We start from the raw sequence: 16,523 nt of genomic DNA, 5'->3' as shown, positions 1-16,523 counted from the left end.
CAATGTAATCTTTTTCTACAATACTGAAATCAAAATTTTCATCATCCTCTCATATAAAGCCCACTGCTTCTAGATTCCAGATAATGTCATCTGAAATTGAAACTTAAAATTAAATTTCTTCTACCACAAATCCACCTGGAAACCAATTAAGCTAAGTTCTGAAAGTGATTCAATACAGATGTTACTTGCAAGCACTTCCACCCTCTAATTAAACTTTAGTTTTCATTCCATTAAACTTATAATTGTGCAACCTCCTTTCAAACATCCGTCTATTGTTATAAAAGAGGTTTTAGTTTACAAAGACTCTTTGTTTCCTAGATATTACTAGTTCCTCATTAGTATTGTCTGCGAGTAAATCTCGGCTTTAGTTATTAAAGTATTGTGATATTTTATTTGAATGAACTTTTTTGTTTGGTTTTAATTAGCTGCCTGTTATTTTTCCTGGCATTCACCAAGTTGTGTTGGGCAGTAACAGATATTGTATTATGCAGCCTTACTCCGGATTCCTGCTTGTAATTGTTTTACGTTTTCTGCATGCACCTTAAACATGCATTTTCCAGTAACTAAGTAAAGTGGTCAGAAAAATTGTGTTTGGTGACTTCTAGTAAAAGTAAAAAATGCATGCTACTATGGCTTTCATAAAATAAAACCTTTTCAAGAAACATTTTCAAAAATATAGCTCCGCCGCGACAGTGTTATCACTGCCGTGACCAGGATTCGAACCTGGGTTACTACGGCCACAACGTAGGGTCCTAACCACTAGACGATCACGGCTGTCGGAGCTGGCGACAATACCACCGAAATTAAACATTACTTTCATTTATTGCACTGCTTTATATATGTAATACGACTTATTTAAAAGTCACTAAACAAGTGAAAGTTGGAAGCAAAGGTTGTATTTTATTTTGGCAGGGTTATAAGTAGAGTAGGCCAGGTAATTTGCCCGGGGCGACTAATGTTGCGTGTAATGGAATCTCAAATGAGATCAACGCTGTGTCCCTTCATTTGCTCGAGGTCTGTGTTTGGCTGTTTATTTAATGTGAAAACAATTTTATTCGAAAAGGTCGTGAATGCTATTGTTTTGATCACCAGTTCGTCTCCATAGATTAAATGAAAACACATAGGTAATTATATAAAAACAAACAGATTATAAAAACGATCAAATTAAAAAGAATTTCGTTATAATAACTTTCAAAATTCGAATTTGAATTAATGGAACAAAACTATTTTCTGAGTAAATTTTAATAAGGTAGGTACAATCACAATCAAATGTTACGATAAAAGAGATTGCATTAATGAATGAATTCGTAGAAAAAGATACATTTTAAAAACAAACAAGAGTTCATTAATAAAGCAAAGGAAAATAACCGTTATCTTTACGTCTTGAGGGCATTATCATTAAAATATAAAATGTATACTATATAAATGATAAGTTGTTGTTTAAAACTCTTTGAGCTCCCGTTTGATACGATTTTGCCTAATTAGCGAATGTTTATATTTATGTTTGTATAACTGTCATACTGCAGGGCAAAGTCTTTTTGTAAGACGGAGAACAAATAAAACGAAATTATATATTCTGTTAGCAGGATTACATCTTCTTTCATTTACGTATAAATCGTTTTAAGGGGTCCGTAGCCGAAAAGTAAACCAAAACCCCATTACTAATTCTCAGATGTTTAACAGTCTGTCTTTCGCCATGCTGTATATTATGAAATAACTACATTTTCCTCTACCGTTTTAAAGAAAGGGGTAAAGCAATGATTGGTACGGTCATAAACATAAGGAATGTTACTTTTTTTTCAAATTTTTGCGTCGCTAGTCCAACTATCAGTTGACCGATTTATTTTTGAGCTCGCAAGACATAAACTAGATGTAATCAAAATAAATGATATAATAGACCTATAGACGGTTATTGCACCTATATATTCATAAGCAAATACATACATGGGTGTATGGCCAAAGGCTGGCTTTTACCCAGCTCAGAAGATTAGCATTGCCATTCAACATGGCAATGCTGCCAGCCTTTTGGGTACACTCTCAGCCGGCAGCGAGGCCGATGAATTTTTTGATGCCTTGATTTAATTATTGTTTATGTTTTTTCATATACAGCAAATGATTGTTTAGTTTTAGGAAATAAGTTGTAGAAAATTGTTAAATAAATAAATTGGAATAAAACTATACATGGGAGTTCAGATTTCAAAGAAAATTTAACATTATTAAGGGAACATCTATTCAAAGAAGACAAACGCATTAATCATAGCTTTTAATAATAAATCCTTTGCGAGTGTGTTTGTTTTTAGTCGCTACATTAGCATATTAAACACATATTATTTCTCTACTCGTAATTCGTTGAGTGCGCGAAACATACATACCACAATCACACATATTTTCATGAGTATAAAGACGCATTTCCATTGATCCTTGATTCCTTTGAATCGCACAGGGCACTGAAGGAACAGTTATTATATGATAAGTTCTTCTTCAACTTATATGACGTACTAGCTGTTGCCCGCGACTTCGTCCGCGTGGTCAGAAGATATATGTTATGATATAATCTACCCTGTTTTTTCCACATTTTCCATCGTATCTTCGCTCCTATTAGTCGCAGCGTGATGGTTTATAGCCTAAAACCTTCCCCGATGAATGCAATGGTCTATTCAATACAAAAATATTTTTTCAATTTGAACCAGTAGTTCCTGAGATTGAATCAAACAAACTCTTCAGCTTTATATATTAGTATAGATTATCATGAAACTTCTTCAGTTTTAATCATTATAAGTTATAAGATATCACTTGATAATCTCTGGTAATGGCCTCAGACGTTTCATAAATATTCATACTTACTCAATATTCTCCCTAATTGAATCTCGATGGTATCGTAAACAGATTTACGATTGAAACGGCGTTTTAATCACTTTTGTTTATTTCGCCGATATCCCCAAAGGGTGAGTCGTTAAGGATATAACCAGTTGAGGGCTTATTGCTAGTTATTGATTAAATTTTAATCGTATCTAATTTCAGATATACATATTTTGAGAGAGGTTTAAGGACTCGAAGAATATATTCTACGCCAAGAAAACACACCTCTTTCTGCTTTCCATTAATAGTGAACATGTTAAGTTGGCTGAATTTAATAGTCAATTGTTTTAAATTACGTAGAAAAAACGCAGAATAGAACAAAAAGTTTGCTCCGCCGCGACAGTGTTATCACTGCCGTGACCAGGATTCGAACCTGGGTTACTACGGCCACAACGTAGGGTCCTAACCACTAGACGATCACGGCTGTCGGAGCTGGTGAATGTGATATTGAAACAAGTGTACAGTTCTTGCCAAAATGTAACACTTTCACAATCGTTACGCTTCAGCGCGCAAAAACGTAACCGTTGCTAGGCGATTACGAAAATTTGGTAATTACATTCGAGTAAGTTTGTGTGTAATTTTTATTGTAGGTAAATATACCAAACTCGGTGAATTGTGTTTATTCCTTTTTATACAAGAAGGCTTAGTAAAAATCTTGTGATAGATGATATTGATGATTTTCAATTTTCGTTCTTTATTTACTTATAGTTTACTCACCCCTATTTTTAGAACCGCCCGACTTAATATATCAACCGACTAGTTTTAGACCCTATTTGAGTATTTTATCATGAACGGACGCGGCGGGGTCGCGAGTCGAACTAGTCGGGCATTTCCTACAAATACGCGTTAGTAAACCGTTAATAAATTTTAATAATTATGAATCCGCATCACGAGAGTTATTTCAGTCAAAATGTTCCACAATCCAATTGTCTACTTACCATTTTTTTCTACATTAACATAATATTGACTATCTTAACAGCAAACTTTACACAGAATTCAATTATATTCCATAGCTTATCTGGCTTTAAATAAGTCGCACAAAGGCAAGTTTTTCACGAAGATATTTAATGTAGTCTCAATATCAAGATTTAGTTTTAAATTGATTCTTTAAGTGCTATATAAGATGAAAAAAATGTAATCGGTACGAAATCAGAATTTTATTATACGCTTATTTTTAAATCGTTAGGATTTTCTTCTTTATTTAAAAGAGTTTGAATTTTGTAAGAGCTGCGTTAGAGATCTCTTTTCTGTATACATAATTGCTGTGTAAGAAGTCCACGCCTTTGAGGACTTGTGAGACTAGAAGGTTTCCCTTATAGTTATTTAATCTACAAAGGATAAGAAAAAATGTCGTTAAAATTCTAAATCTACTGGAGCTAGGGTGGTGAGAAACCCTAACTTACCCTTTAGGGAAAAGACTTGGCTAGTGGCATATCGCTATAACGGCAAAAATACATCAACTCACGGACAAACCCTCTCTCAACAGCTAGTTCAATAAAAGGTAACAAATCAAGTACCGGTAGCCGGTACCCAGCTCCGGATCTTAGGAACGTGTCTTTGTTACCCGAACTGGGTCATACTGGTACATATCGAGAACTTATCGACTGCGACTCCAAGGACGGAGGGTCACTGACTTGGCCCTTATTGTGCGAATATGTGGCTGAGAATGGTGTTACGAATGTCCCTTAGATTTGGTATTCAGGTTAATGGTATTGCTCGAATGTGTGTTGGAGTTGATTTGCAATAATGCTTAAGGTTTTTTTTGGATTAAGGGAATTGAAATTCGCAAATGATGTAATTAGAATATGTACTTTCTACCTGTAGATTTTTTTGCATTTTGCAATGAAATGCCATAACCGTTTTTTTCTTTTTGTTTTTTTTTTAATCGATTGTTTTCAGTTGCCTATAGCATTGCATTTACAACAAGGTATCAATTCTTGACGCTCACCAATATCATTAAAAATAAAACCTCTTTTGTTTCCAAACCTGGTTCATGGCACGTCTGACAGTCATTACAACATTCTCCAGTGTACTAATCTAGGGCCAGCGCAGGTATATTTAGGGCCAACAGATTTTGATCCAATTTGCTCATGTGATGAAAACGTGCGTGATCAATTTGGTAAATTTAATTAATCTAGCCTCGTTTGGTTCAGTCACGTTAGCTTTAATACAATTATACAGATTAGCTGGATTGTGTTCGATTAATCACATTTTGATACAAATCAATAGGCAATCAGGAGTCCGGGTTTACATTCATCTGGGCACTCTCATTTTTTTATCTGGTCTAAGTTAATTTTGTAATGTTATTAACATTTTTCCCTCACTTATTCGTAATATTCACTATGAACCCAATGTTCAAAATGCAATTGTTTTGAATAATTCAATATTATCAAACTTCATACACGAACAATATTACGATTTTGGGCAAAACTGGCTGAAAAAAACTTCAAGTCATCATGGCACTGGCAACTATCTCTAAAAAGTTCTATTTTTGGATTAGAAAAAAGAAAACAAGAGTTCTCTTGATGTTCGATTTTCGAACATGACTGAGCGTTTCCAGATTTTTGCCGCAAAAAGTGACGTCACACAATGCATAGTTAATAGAGTTTGCCGACTCGTGTCAAAAGCATGGTCGTGTTTTCGCGGGAAACATGGTGAAGGTAAACAGACCATAGACTAATATTTGCTTGTCATACAGCCATCAGCGCGAATATGGCGTCGATGGAATTGTTTCGGAAAATTTTAAACTCATTGTCTTTGAAAACAAAACGTTTTATTTTTATAAAATCTTTTTATACGTCTTGATGATTAATTGGAGATGATTCTTAAAATTTTAAGACATTTTTTTCGAGTTTAATTTTTACGTAACTTTTAGCGCGGCGTCCCTTTTTACGACGTTTGCTCTTGTCTTCGCCTGCTTGGTTGTTGGTTATAGCGGCAAAAGTATGACGATCCTTTAACGCAGTCGGACAAAAGAAGCCTAGATGTGTTAATCCAAGATGTGAACTATCTTCATACCAAATGTCATCGAAACCGCTGTTTAAACTCGAAGATGTAATAAACAATACACACATGCAAACACACTCACATACTTTCGCATCTATAATAAAGGTTGGGTCTGACTTTCCAACGTGCAGAGGTAAGAAGACAAACATTCACTTTATAAATAAGTGCATTAACAATCTTCTAGAATAATATAAATTGCAACAACCGTTTTTCCATAGAAGACAGTATATATCTGCTCTGCTTTAAAAAAATTGTAGCTATATACGAAAAGTCGTTAACCAGGGTCTACCTAGGACATTTTTTATTTCTAGTGCCAACACTAAAGGTACATTGCGAACTGTATAAAAGTGCAAATTGATTCCTTGCAGTGCTAGTCGAATTCAAAGCGGTACAAAGTCCAAGCCGTCCAATTTGTTCGTGTAAAAAGTTACAATGAGAACGTACTGTTATGTTAACATTCCAATTTGCTGGCACTCATTCAATCTTTGACAAAGGATTTTTTTTTCTTTTTCGTTACATTTCTTTTAGTTCTGCCTGCCTGGTCTTTGTTTAGTGAGCTCTATGATCGAGTTCTATAATTTTGAATTAAAAAACCGATAATATTGATAGCCGCAATGTATTAACCCTATTAAATACGCAGTTAAAGTTTTCATCTGCATATGCTACAGTGCATATTAAGCAGTATGATTTGGGATGGGGGATATGGTCATAATTATATTTAGTAAATATTTTAAGTCTATCCAAATTCAAATTTACTCAAGAAATGTACAAAAATACATCATCCCTATACCATCTTATTAAAATAAAAGAGTAAAGTAGACAAATACCTTTGCCATTTAATTTTCTTGGAGCACACGATGAGAGTTTTACAGCATTTTAAGAACATCTCAGTAGCAAGATTACAGTACCTACATAGCTTAGTGTAACAAGTAGGTAGCTTTAGTGGCGCTTTGCTGGCACTAATCTGGACTGATGTGGAGCTTGCAGGATAGATTGGAACCCCTTATAAGGAATGACTTTATGATGGAGCGACCTAATGGATTCAGGACTTTGTTTGATAAAGGGATAGTGTTTGAGAGTATGTCTTGTGTGACACAGTTTAGGTAAAAGCTAAAGCAAAGCAGCTTGTTTTAAAATAAAAGTGTAGTTTGGGAAATGTGTACTTTCTTACGTAGCTGTGTGGTGTGATTTTTATAACTTATGTGTCATAAATAATTTTTCATGCCAAATTATGTATTCAATTATTCATGTAATGTGGTCAATTAGTACCATACCCAAAGGATTTTGATTTTCAATAAATTTTGATGGTGATATGTATATTTAAGTTTTAGAATGCTTTAAAACAATGTAACAATTGTCTCTCTCCCACTCTTGAATAAAGGCATATTTTATGTATACGTAGGTGTGTACGTAGGTGTGTACGTATTTAACTTACCTCTGCGAACTTGCTTCACTCGCTACGATAACAAGGGATCTGCATCAAGGACAAATCACAGCTATTTCGTCCAAAGATACGACACGTCAACATTCGTTTACGTCCACAATAAAACGTCTATAAGTGTTTCATACACTTTATTGCTTCACGGATATTATTCTCCATAAAATCTCAAACAACCACGTTTATAACGACGAAACGAGCGGCTCCCCGGCGAGGCGGGGCGCCTGTAGACTATACGAGGCACTGAGAGACAGGAATCACAGATTGACAGAGCTTAGAAGATAAACGGACATCAATAAAGGAAGCTTGAAGGGGGAGGACGGGGGGAGGGCGCGGGGCGAGCGAGGCGCGGATGGAAGGCTCCCAGCGCCGCCTCGTTCGTGGACGAGGGCCGCTCCTCCCGCACGCGCAGCTGCGGCAGGCGCCACGCCGCGCACGCCGACGTCAGCGCGTGCCGGTTCAGCACCCAGTAGGCCACGGCGTTCAGCGCCGAGTGCGCGTAGCCCAGCAGCAGCGCGAAGTGAGCCAGCAGGAAGGGCACGTGCAGCCCGAACGCGCCAGCTATCACTATGGCGGCGTGCGGGCACCAGCACATGGCAAATATTGCGGCTATCCCCATCAGGACGTTGCCGAGTCTTCGTCGGGAGCGTAAGGTTGATGTCTGGGGCTGCGGGCCTAGGAGGCTCGGTTGTAGCTTTTTCTTGGATCTGACATCACCAACATCGACGGCATCTCGGCGTTCTCTGGGCCCTACGCCTGCGACAATGATGACATGTGTGGGTCTCCTCATGAGCGGCACGGGGAGAGGGAGCTCGCCGTGTGCTGCGCGGGCTGTGAGTGATAGAGCGGTGAGTTTCACCCGCACCGCCCAGTGACATCTAGCGACCGCTATGACTGGGAAGCAGTAGGTGACCAGGGCGTGCACTGCGGCTAAAGGAGGACACGACACGCAGGTCGTAGTGAATGTAGCAGCACCTGAGAACAAAACAAAAAAGACAACTTATTAGTAACCCTACAAAAAACCGGAAGCACAAACAGTAAAGTATTCATATGAGGACGAGCAATGTAATAAAAATATTGAGGTATCACAACATAAAGTACGTTTTTATTAGCGTCTCTTGTCATGTAATTGTGATACTTATATATATATCTTTACGTCACGATTACATCTTGTTGTTACTGTTGCCCTTATCACGCTATTGCAGGCATCTTTATGTTGACGGAGAACCATATCTTTGGCACATTTGTTCTGTTGTTTCATTTGATACAATGTTTTCTTTTGCGTATTTAATAAACTAGAATAGAGATATTTCAGTCTGCAATACTAGTAAGTGAAACAGATGTGTTCTGCTTTAGTGGACGGTTAAACTGCTATATTTTATTAGGCCCCAAGTAATAAACAGTCGTGATTGAGTGGGTGGCTTGGTATAGGCGCTTTTATTTCAGTTGTGTTGTAGTGGAAAGGAAAATACCGGTTCAAAAGGATGATCAAAAATATAATTATGAATTCGAAATGAATAATCCAAACGGTCAGTTTCCGTGTGACCGGTTTTTAATTTCATTTTGCCGGATTTGAAGTATACGGCTAAAGTCAAGAGCCATTTTCCCCGGGCAAACTTTATGGACTGTCTCCGTCCCAACAAGGAAACGAAATTTTCCCGGATTTACCACGCTAAAAGCATCTGAGCGTTTTACCTTTACTTTGTATCACTTAAGAACGATGCACATGTAAATGCTGTGAGACAAAAGAACCTACAGCAACTTCGGCACGATTTTTAAGCAGCAGTATTGCTAATTGTCTAAAAAAGATGTGACCAACCCATACTCAAGAACCGATTTATTTAATAAAACTTTCACACAACGCCATCTAGTCTAAAACTACCCCGGACTTTCTGTATAGCAGTCAGGATCACTAACCACTGGACCAGTCAGAATATTGAACTTTTAGAAATATAGCTTTTATACTTACTTAGCAGTAACGCCATGATCCATACGGCTATTACAGCGAGATGCGGGCGCGCGCAGAGTGAGGTGCCGCCGCGCCGCACCGCACCGCAGCGGTCTGCAGCTATGGCGACCAGGGAGAGCGTGCTCGCGGCCACGGGGAATGACTGGAAATAGGAGTAGAGGTAAATCTGATGCTCAGATTCAGATTTATTTATTGTGGATCATAGGTACAAAATACAGATGACAAAAACATGGGTTCGGCTATGTCCCGCCCATCGGGCATACAATAAATACAAAAATGTTAGTATTTGTGAATTAAAAAACAAAACGAAAAATCAAAGAAAAAAAATTCAGGTTCTGAGTTCCTGACATTATTTAAAAGGCAATGATGCTATTGTTATAAAATTGTGTATAATAGCCAAGGCAGTGGCTATAAAACTTATTGATTTTGTAGAGTCAGCAATTATATCCTATTGGAAGACAAATTAATTTTCTTTTTTCAACCCAACGTGGCTCTTTTTTTTTATTTTGGTAAGTTCTTATTCCGAAAATTATAAGAAATATCAGACCTCAAAGTAATATGTAACTTGACAGGGAAGCTCATCGACGCGTGCAGCCCGTGTAGCGGCCAGGGGTGCACTGGCGGCGCACACGAGGAAGTCAGCTGCGCATGCGCTCAGCATCTGCGGTGTTCGGAGACGGGACGCCCCGCCCGACGCTAGCGCCGCCATCAGACTCACATTTCCTGTAGGACAGAATAGGCTATACCAAGACCTTTGACAATTCTGATTTAAGGCCTACCAACACTTATTTAAGTTGTAACTATAGCAGAAGTAGAAGAGAAATGCCACATCGTGTAGTGCACTGGCTAGCCATGACCACAATAATATCTATTACTTTTACCGAACCCGCTGGCATCAGTATGTTATTTATAAAATAACCAACTGTTTGCTTATTTTATTTGAACTCTACATTAAATCAGGTATTATCAAGACAAAAGGAAACGAACTTAAAAAAATATATAAAAATGAAAGATATAAATAGAATTATGGTACAGTCAGTAGATAAGGACAAAGAAGAACAAAATAAATAAGCGTAAAAGACATTTTGAATTCAAGACGGCGCAGAGCGTCCAGAAACTTTTATAGAATGTAATATTAAGCTTTTCAAAAGGGACAAGTAATTTTCAACGCACGAACAATCTTTATTTTAAAGGATAAGGATGAGTTTTGTAGACTACATGCTGTAGTTCTATTATTTTAAATGAAAGTAATAGCATGACTATAAAAATAATAAAGTATAAAAATTTTCGTGACAGATATTATATATAGGGCTTGGGTTTGATCCCAACCCAGAATAAATATTTGTATGTTAAGCATGATCATTTAATTTTGTTCTGCGCCCGCGTGTATCTATTTTTACCGAGTGTATTATCTAGTATTTGCATTAAGAAATATAAAAGTATGTTTATCAGTTGTTGCATTATTTGAGACTAGATGGCGCTGTTAAGTTGCGGAATATTAACCATCATGTTTCTCATTTGTTTCTACGTTCAATGTTCTATGTTTCTAATGACTTACCAATAATACCTATGACAGAGACCAGTACGTATAGCGCCACTAGTGCTGCCAGGGTGGACTCCTCCGCCGCGTCCCGTTCTGCATCACTCGAGTTACTGTACATCACGCTGCATCATCATACCCTGAAACAAGACCCCATGTGTTAAGCAAGGTCTTAACAAGAAGGCTAAACGTGGGAGACGTTGCACGGCGTTTTATGTATAGTCGGAAAGAGTCTTACACTACTCGCTTCCTCATCCGAGGAGAGGGCTGTCCATGAGAATTTCCTTGTAATAGCAGAGAAAAGGACGTGATAAGAGCGGTTTCACTGCTGTATTCAGTTTACGAAAGGTTACCGGGGTCCTATTGAGTGTAAAGTCCAAACAGTTAAGGAATTTTTAGAAATTAATAAGTGAAATTTTGGATAATCGTTATAGCTATACGTGTTTTGTTTGCAGTTTACCTGAATATTTCTTTTACGAATTTTGGTCATTATGTTGAAGTATCAAGCAACTTTTCATCTATAGATCTATTCGCCACAACTTGGGGTAGTTATACTAAGCGTTTTGTTTAAAGTACAATGTCTTTTATTTTTATAACCAGCTTTAAACTTAAGCTTCTATCTTGGTTTTCAAATTCAATAGCAAAAGAAAGAATGCAGCATCTACATAGAAAGAAGTAACATAGATATTATAATTATCATGAATGTTAGGTGCTCAACTCCCCTAATGCTTATAATATTAAGGATTACAGCACTCTCCTTTCTCTGTCACGATAATAATACGAACGTTCTACAATGGAGCCTTAAAAATTGCTTTAAATGCGACGATTCATCTTATACATTACAGAGACGTTAGAACAACGGGGTGGGCTACTCGGGTTGTAGAGTCAGAATACGTTTTTAGCAAGGATCAAGTTATTTCATATTTTTATGTGTGTTGCGAATCGAATGCCCCAAGGCAGTAGCTACTGGGTTAACATTAATAATGTAAATGTTTATTACAAAGAGTTTTTTTGTTTAATATGGAAAATAATTTGACAAAGTGTGTTAGTAAATTTTTAAATTAGCTATTGACGGCTAAAATAAAATCGATTTTCTATCACTTAAATGACTCCACGGAAAGCCGAGTGATTGAAACTATTTCAGTCATCCCATTTGTGGATTACAGAAATGATTTTCCCAATCGGGGATCGAACCTGCGACACGTCGCTCACCCGGCTATTCGCACAGTAAACTGGTGTTGTACACTAGTAACAGTACGCAATAAAACGAGTTCCCATTAAAAGCAGTGATGACTATCGCACCCTATGTTAGCCTGCACTATAAAAAAAGGAATAAAACATTCCGTTCGTTATTACAATTCGATCGCGCGTCTAGACGCTGATATTGAGTCGATTTACTCGACCATTTTGTTAAAACTAATTTCTGTTTAGTTTCGCATAGCATTTTTAGTGATTCGTACATTTTTATATATTACGTTAGTATACTATGCTCTATAAGTTATTATTAAATGATTTCAAATATGTATTCTAAGCATTCTCAACAGCTTATCCTTAGTTTTTTCATACGAAAATGGTGAAAGGAAATTTAAATATTTAGTTTATTTAAAAACATTTATGAAATACAATTGTAGGAATTGTAAGTTAATGTATTAACATTCGAACTCTCACTCATAAGGTGAGTACAGTTTTGTCAAAACCCTTTTTGAAGTGAATCTTCTTTAGGCGCATGAAGGTAATTTTTTACAGATGTAACGTCACGCCGGTACGCAACGGAAGTGTCGCCAATTGGTTTGAAGGTTAGGTAGTTTTAATATTTACAAATAACATGTGGCATTTCCACTTGTCAGTCGTCATTTGATAATTTAATAAATCATTTACCATAAAATAAAAATATTACGTAAATCTGGTTTCTAAATTTTTAATTAATAAACAAAATTTCATTAATAATCTAATATTGTCAAAAAACACATTTGAGATTTCCATAAATCATTGTGCATAAAATATAAATAACAATATTTCATAAATACTTTTGAGGAAATTTCTAGTTTATATATTAATGACAATTAAATTCCTAATCTATCTTCCTTTTTCCCTTCCTCTTAGTCTCGGAAATCTAAAGTTTTAGATTTGTATAAATATAAACAAGATTTATAAATTAGTTCGCCTAAAAAGTTTCACTTCTGACATGTGTGCTTTGTATGCAGGCATTTTTTTTACTTAATACACATGTTTTCAATACTTTTAAACAGGCGTAGCTTCCAGTTACGAAATAAACTTGAATAGGAGTACAAATTTTGTTTGTTTATCCTGTCATTTAAGTACGGCAATCTTCTAAATAAGGCTAAACAGGTTATTTTCACATTTAAAAGATTTTAGAAGGCTTGTTCGAAACAGATTCCTGTCTCAATATTTATCCTGTCACGAACAACGAAATTCCTCCTAAAAATAGCTTAAAAGCAAGATGGCGTCTTAGGAATGTTTAGTAGATATTTTGAGTGCGACTGCGGTTAGTAGTAATGAGTATTTAATATTTGTGATATTAAATACTCAATACTAGATAAAAAATGTACTTCAAAAATATAAGGTTTTCAGAATTGTGAAAGATGGGGATGGCAAGAGTTGGTAGGAAAGACATGGAAATTGGCATAAATAATATAAAATTTTATTCATTAAAACAGACCACAAATAATGAAACAAATGACTCAATTGTTAAAGAAATAACAATTATCGTTAAAGTAAATATTTACATTCATTTTCATATTTAAAAATAAAGTATGTGTGTAGGTACTTACTAAGTAGACCAACCAAAGTTACATTTATTTACATAAATTTATATTCCTAGTACATTAATAAAATAATAAACTATCAACGAAAATAAGACCACATTTACTAAAGACGTCATACATGTTTAATACCTTAGGTAAAACCTACTTCAAATTACGTTGACCTACAAAATAATGAATAGAAAATAGAAATGGGTTTCATAAATACGGTTACAATTCCATATTGTTTCCCAGATGGTATCCTTGAAGCCAAAGTACCTCTATCTATGAGTACCTAATATTGCTCAAAAACATGTAGTAACATTTTATTCCAGCACAGGAACAATAGAATTTCAAAAGGATATTTGTTTACGTAGGTGTAGGAGGCTTAATCTATACTAATATATAAAGCTAAAGAGTTTGTTTGTTTGAACGCGCTAACCTCAGGAACTACTGGTTCAAATTGAAAAATTCTGTTGAATAGGCTACAAACCATCACGCTGCGACTAATAGGGGCGAAGATACAATGGAAAATGTGTAAATATTAGGGCAGATATAGAACATAAATTATATCTTCTAAACACGCGGACGAAGTCGCGGGCAACAGCTAGTAATATTATAATAATGAGTAGGTACAAATAGGCATAAGAGACGGAAATGTACAGACGGCTAACAGCAGAGCATTAATGCTATAGTTCCGTCCATAGCCTCTTTTTGTTTTCTTGGGTGAACCGTAATGACTTCAATAGGCACGTCGCGACGTGCCTATTGAAGTCATTACGGGTCGCGGACATATGTAGCATTTCTACCGTCTAAAAACCTATACGTCTAATAAATTCACGTTCTACATTTGCTACTCAAACTTTTTTATTTATCTAGGTCACTGTGTGCCACAGTTGGGCAAAGGCTTAGTCAAATCCTTCTACGATTCTTTGTCATTCTTTGTCCTGGGCCGAATGGCACCAGCCCGAGCGGCAAGCGCTATGACCGTCTCGCCACCGCTTCCTAGGACGCCCACTTAATACATCTTAAAACTAGATAAGGACATTAAGGGGTTTTTTGTTAATTATACTATGTGAAGTAGTAAGGAAACCTTTTTGAGAAAAGGTGACATCAAGGTTTTACTTTTCATTTATGTAAAAAAGGCATCATGAGCGAGCCTAATTCGAAATTACATTTGACGTGTTCTCACGACGAATAGGTAATTTAAATTCATAAGAGAATGCTGTGCATTATTAGTTGTTGTATTATACTTTTACTGTTAATAATACCAACAGTAGCATTGAGCCTTACCATGTGTTTCGGAAGCTGTAAAAAAGTAGAATTAAATAGAAAATTAGAAATAATCCAAAAAAGCTCCGCCGCGACAGTGTTATCACTGCCGTGACCAGGATTCGAACCTGGGTTACTACGGCCACAACGTAGGGTCCTAACCACTAGACGATCACGGCTATCGGAGCTGGTGGTAGCACAAGCCAATATCTCGATCACTTTACTTCGCTGATGCAATGCTACTGATTTAGAAAGTTTACTTCAAACGGAGATTTTCTACTGACTCAATGGCCTCTCGATTTGAGTGGGTTTTACAGAATTGGAGCACTTTCACCGTCGACGTAAGTGTACCGCGTAATTGCTGTTGTAATTATATTAGCAAATAAATATGTATGAAGTTTTGTGCTCTGTAAACTGATATGTTTCTAGAGGTGATGTGTCGAAATTCCGAATACTCGTACTATTCGGCGTTTTTGTTTTGTCTTACATCGTAGAAAGGTATAAGTATTTAAATAATAAATTTAAATGCGGCAAGCTCAAGTAGAGGAATAAATGATGTAACGTGATCTAGCAATTAACGTCAGAGGTTGTTAGGGGTTTCCACGACCTTAAGAACTCCTACCCGCATTGCCTTAACCACAAAAATACATCACAAGATTTCAGCTAAATAAGATCATAACTAAACGGAAGGCCAAATGCTTTCGTAAATTTTTGAGACTTTTTACCTACTCCAAATTCTCAAACGGCCTCTATTCAGGATGGTATTGAAAAGAAATAAATGCTTTGACACAATTTTTTTTTCTACATTGTATCTATTTCATATAACACCACTTTCACGCTTCAACGAAATGACAAAAAACGCTTTACTAAAATTCTCTCTTTGTACTTTTTCAATGCATCCCACTCAATTTATTTGAAAATGGAAGTGATACGGGATAACGCAGGACTATTTTAAAAAACGAATTCCTTTCGTTTATTCCAGTTGTCAACGATATACCAATAAAAAATGTTCGATGTTTAAAATTTTGTACAATGCCCATTAACTTATTTTTGCAACCACTGATTCGTTTAAATCTCATTTGTTTGACAGTTTCTTTTCTAGTGATTTTTTTTTCTGAAGTTTAATGTCAGTTCAGATACAAAGGTTTCGGTGATGGCTTGCATTGTCATTAAAATAAAAATCTGATTAAGATGGGGTCGCGGGCAAGACTGAGGGCGCCGTAAAAAAATATCTGAGGCAAAACTTGGTTACGGAAACCAAATAGGAATATAATAAGAATTTGAAGTGGAAGTAAAATAACAGTAACTTGGAGTCTAATCGTATCAAAATAATATCTTTGTTTATTCTTGTAGAAATAATAAGTTTACATTCTCTAGAGAAGTTATGGTATCAAACTCAATTTAAATTACAATAAAGGCCGAAACTACGAACATAAAGGCGAATTGTGTAAAATATATAAAGCAAATAGCAAATACGAAAATTGTTACAACTGAAATTTTTACAAATTAAACTAGAAAAACATAATTATGAGAAAAACAAACTGTGAGGGAATATTTTTCAATTACGGATGGCTATTTGCATATAGCTGGGAACGGATCATGAACGGACCGCAGCCACGTTTCCAATTTATCAATACAGAACACTTTTAAATACCTACGTGTAACGTTATTTTAATT

At 36.1% G+C, this 16,523-nt stretch overlaps 1 protein-coding gene and 3 non-coding genes across 4 annotated transcripts; all 4 read right to left on the bottom strand.

Annotated features, from left to right (window-relative positions):
* Positions 1-702: 702 nt before the first annotated feature.
* Positions 703-774, bottom strand: Trnah-gug. Its single transcript has one exon. It is a non-coding gene; the product is annotated as a tRNA-His (tRNA).
* A 2,437-nt stretch (positions 775-3,211) lies between these two features.
* Trnah-gug lies at positions 3,212-3,283 on the bottom strand. The gene has a single exon. It is a non-coding gene; the product is annotated as a tRNA-His (tRNA).
* A 4,051-nt stretch (positions 3,284-7,334) lies between these two features.
* LOC113496721 (galanin receptor type 3) lies at positions 7,335-10,967 on the bottom strand. Its single transcript, XM_026876037.1, has 4 exons — positions 10,831-10,967; positions 9,820-9,995; positions 9,273-9,414; positions 7,335-8,278 (listed from the first exon to the last, which is right to left on the bottom strand). The coding sequence occupies exons 1-4, from the start codon at positions 10,931-10,933 to the stop codon at positions 7,596-7,598; spliced, it is 1,104 nt and encodes a 367-aa protein (XP_026731838.1). The 5' UTR covers positions 10,934-10,967; the 3' UTR covers positions 7,335-7,595.
* Positions 10,968-14,953: 3,986 nt separating this feature from the next.
* Positions 14,954-15,025, bottom strand: Trnah-gug. Its single transcript has one exon. It is a non-coding gene; the product is annotated as a tRNA-His (tRNA).
* Positions 15,026-16,523: the final 1,498 nt, after the last annotated feature.

Source organism: Trichoplusia ni, chromosome 8, assembly GCF_003590095.1.
Source record: "Trichoplusia ni isolate ovarian cell line Hi5 chromosome 8, tn1, whole genome shotgun sequence".
Taxonomy (NCBI): Eukaryota; Metazoa; Arthropoda; class Insecta; order Lepidoptera; family Noctuidae; genus Trichoplusia; species Trichoplusia ni.
This window is presented reverse-complemented; position numbering and strand designations above follow the sequence as displayed.

What these genes read in the sequence shown, in the direction of transcription:
- LOC113496721 (XM_026876037.1), bottom strand. Translation starts at nt 10,933, where the DNA reads ATGTACAGTAACTCGAGTGATGCAGAACGGGACGCGGCGGAGGAGTCC. An exon ending in CTCTGTCATAGGTATTATTG is followed by an intron (nt 9,996 to 10,830) that starts GTAAGTCATTAG and finishes TCTGTCCTACAG; the next exon opens with GAAATGTGAGTCTGATGGCG. An exon ending in GATCATGGCGTTACTGCTAA is followed by an intron (nt 8,279 to 9,272) that starts GTAAGTATAAAA and finishes TTTTGTTCTCAG; the next exon opens with GTGCTGCTACATTCACTACG.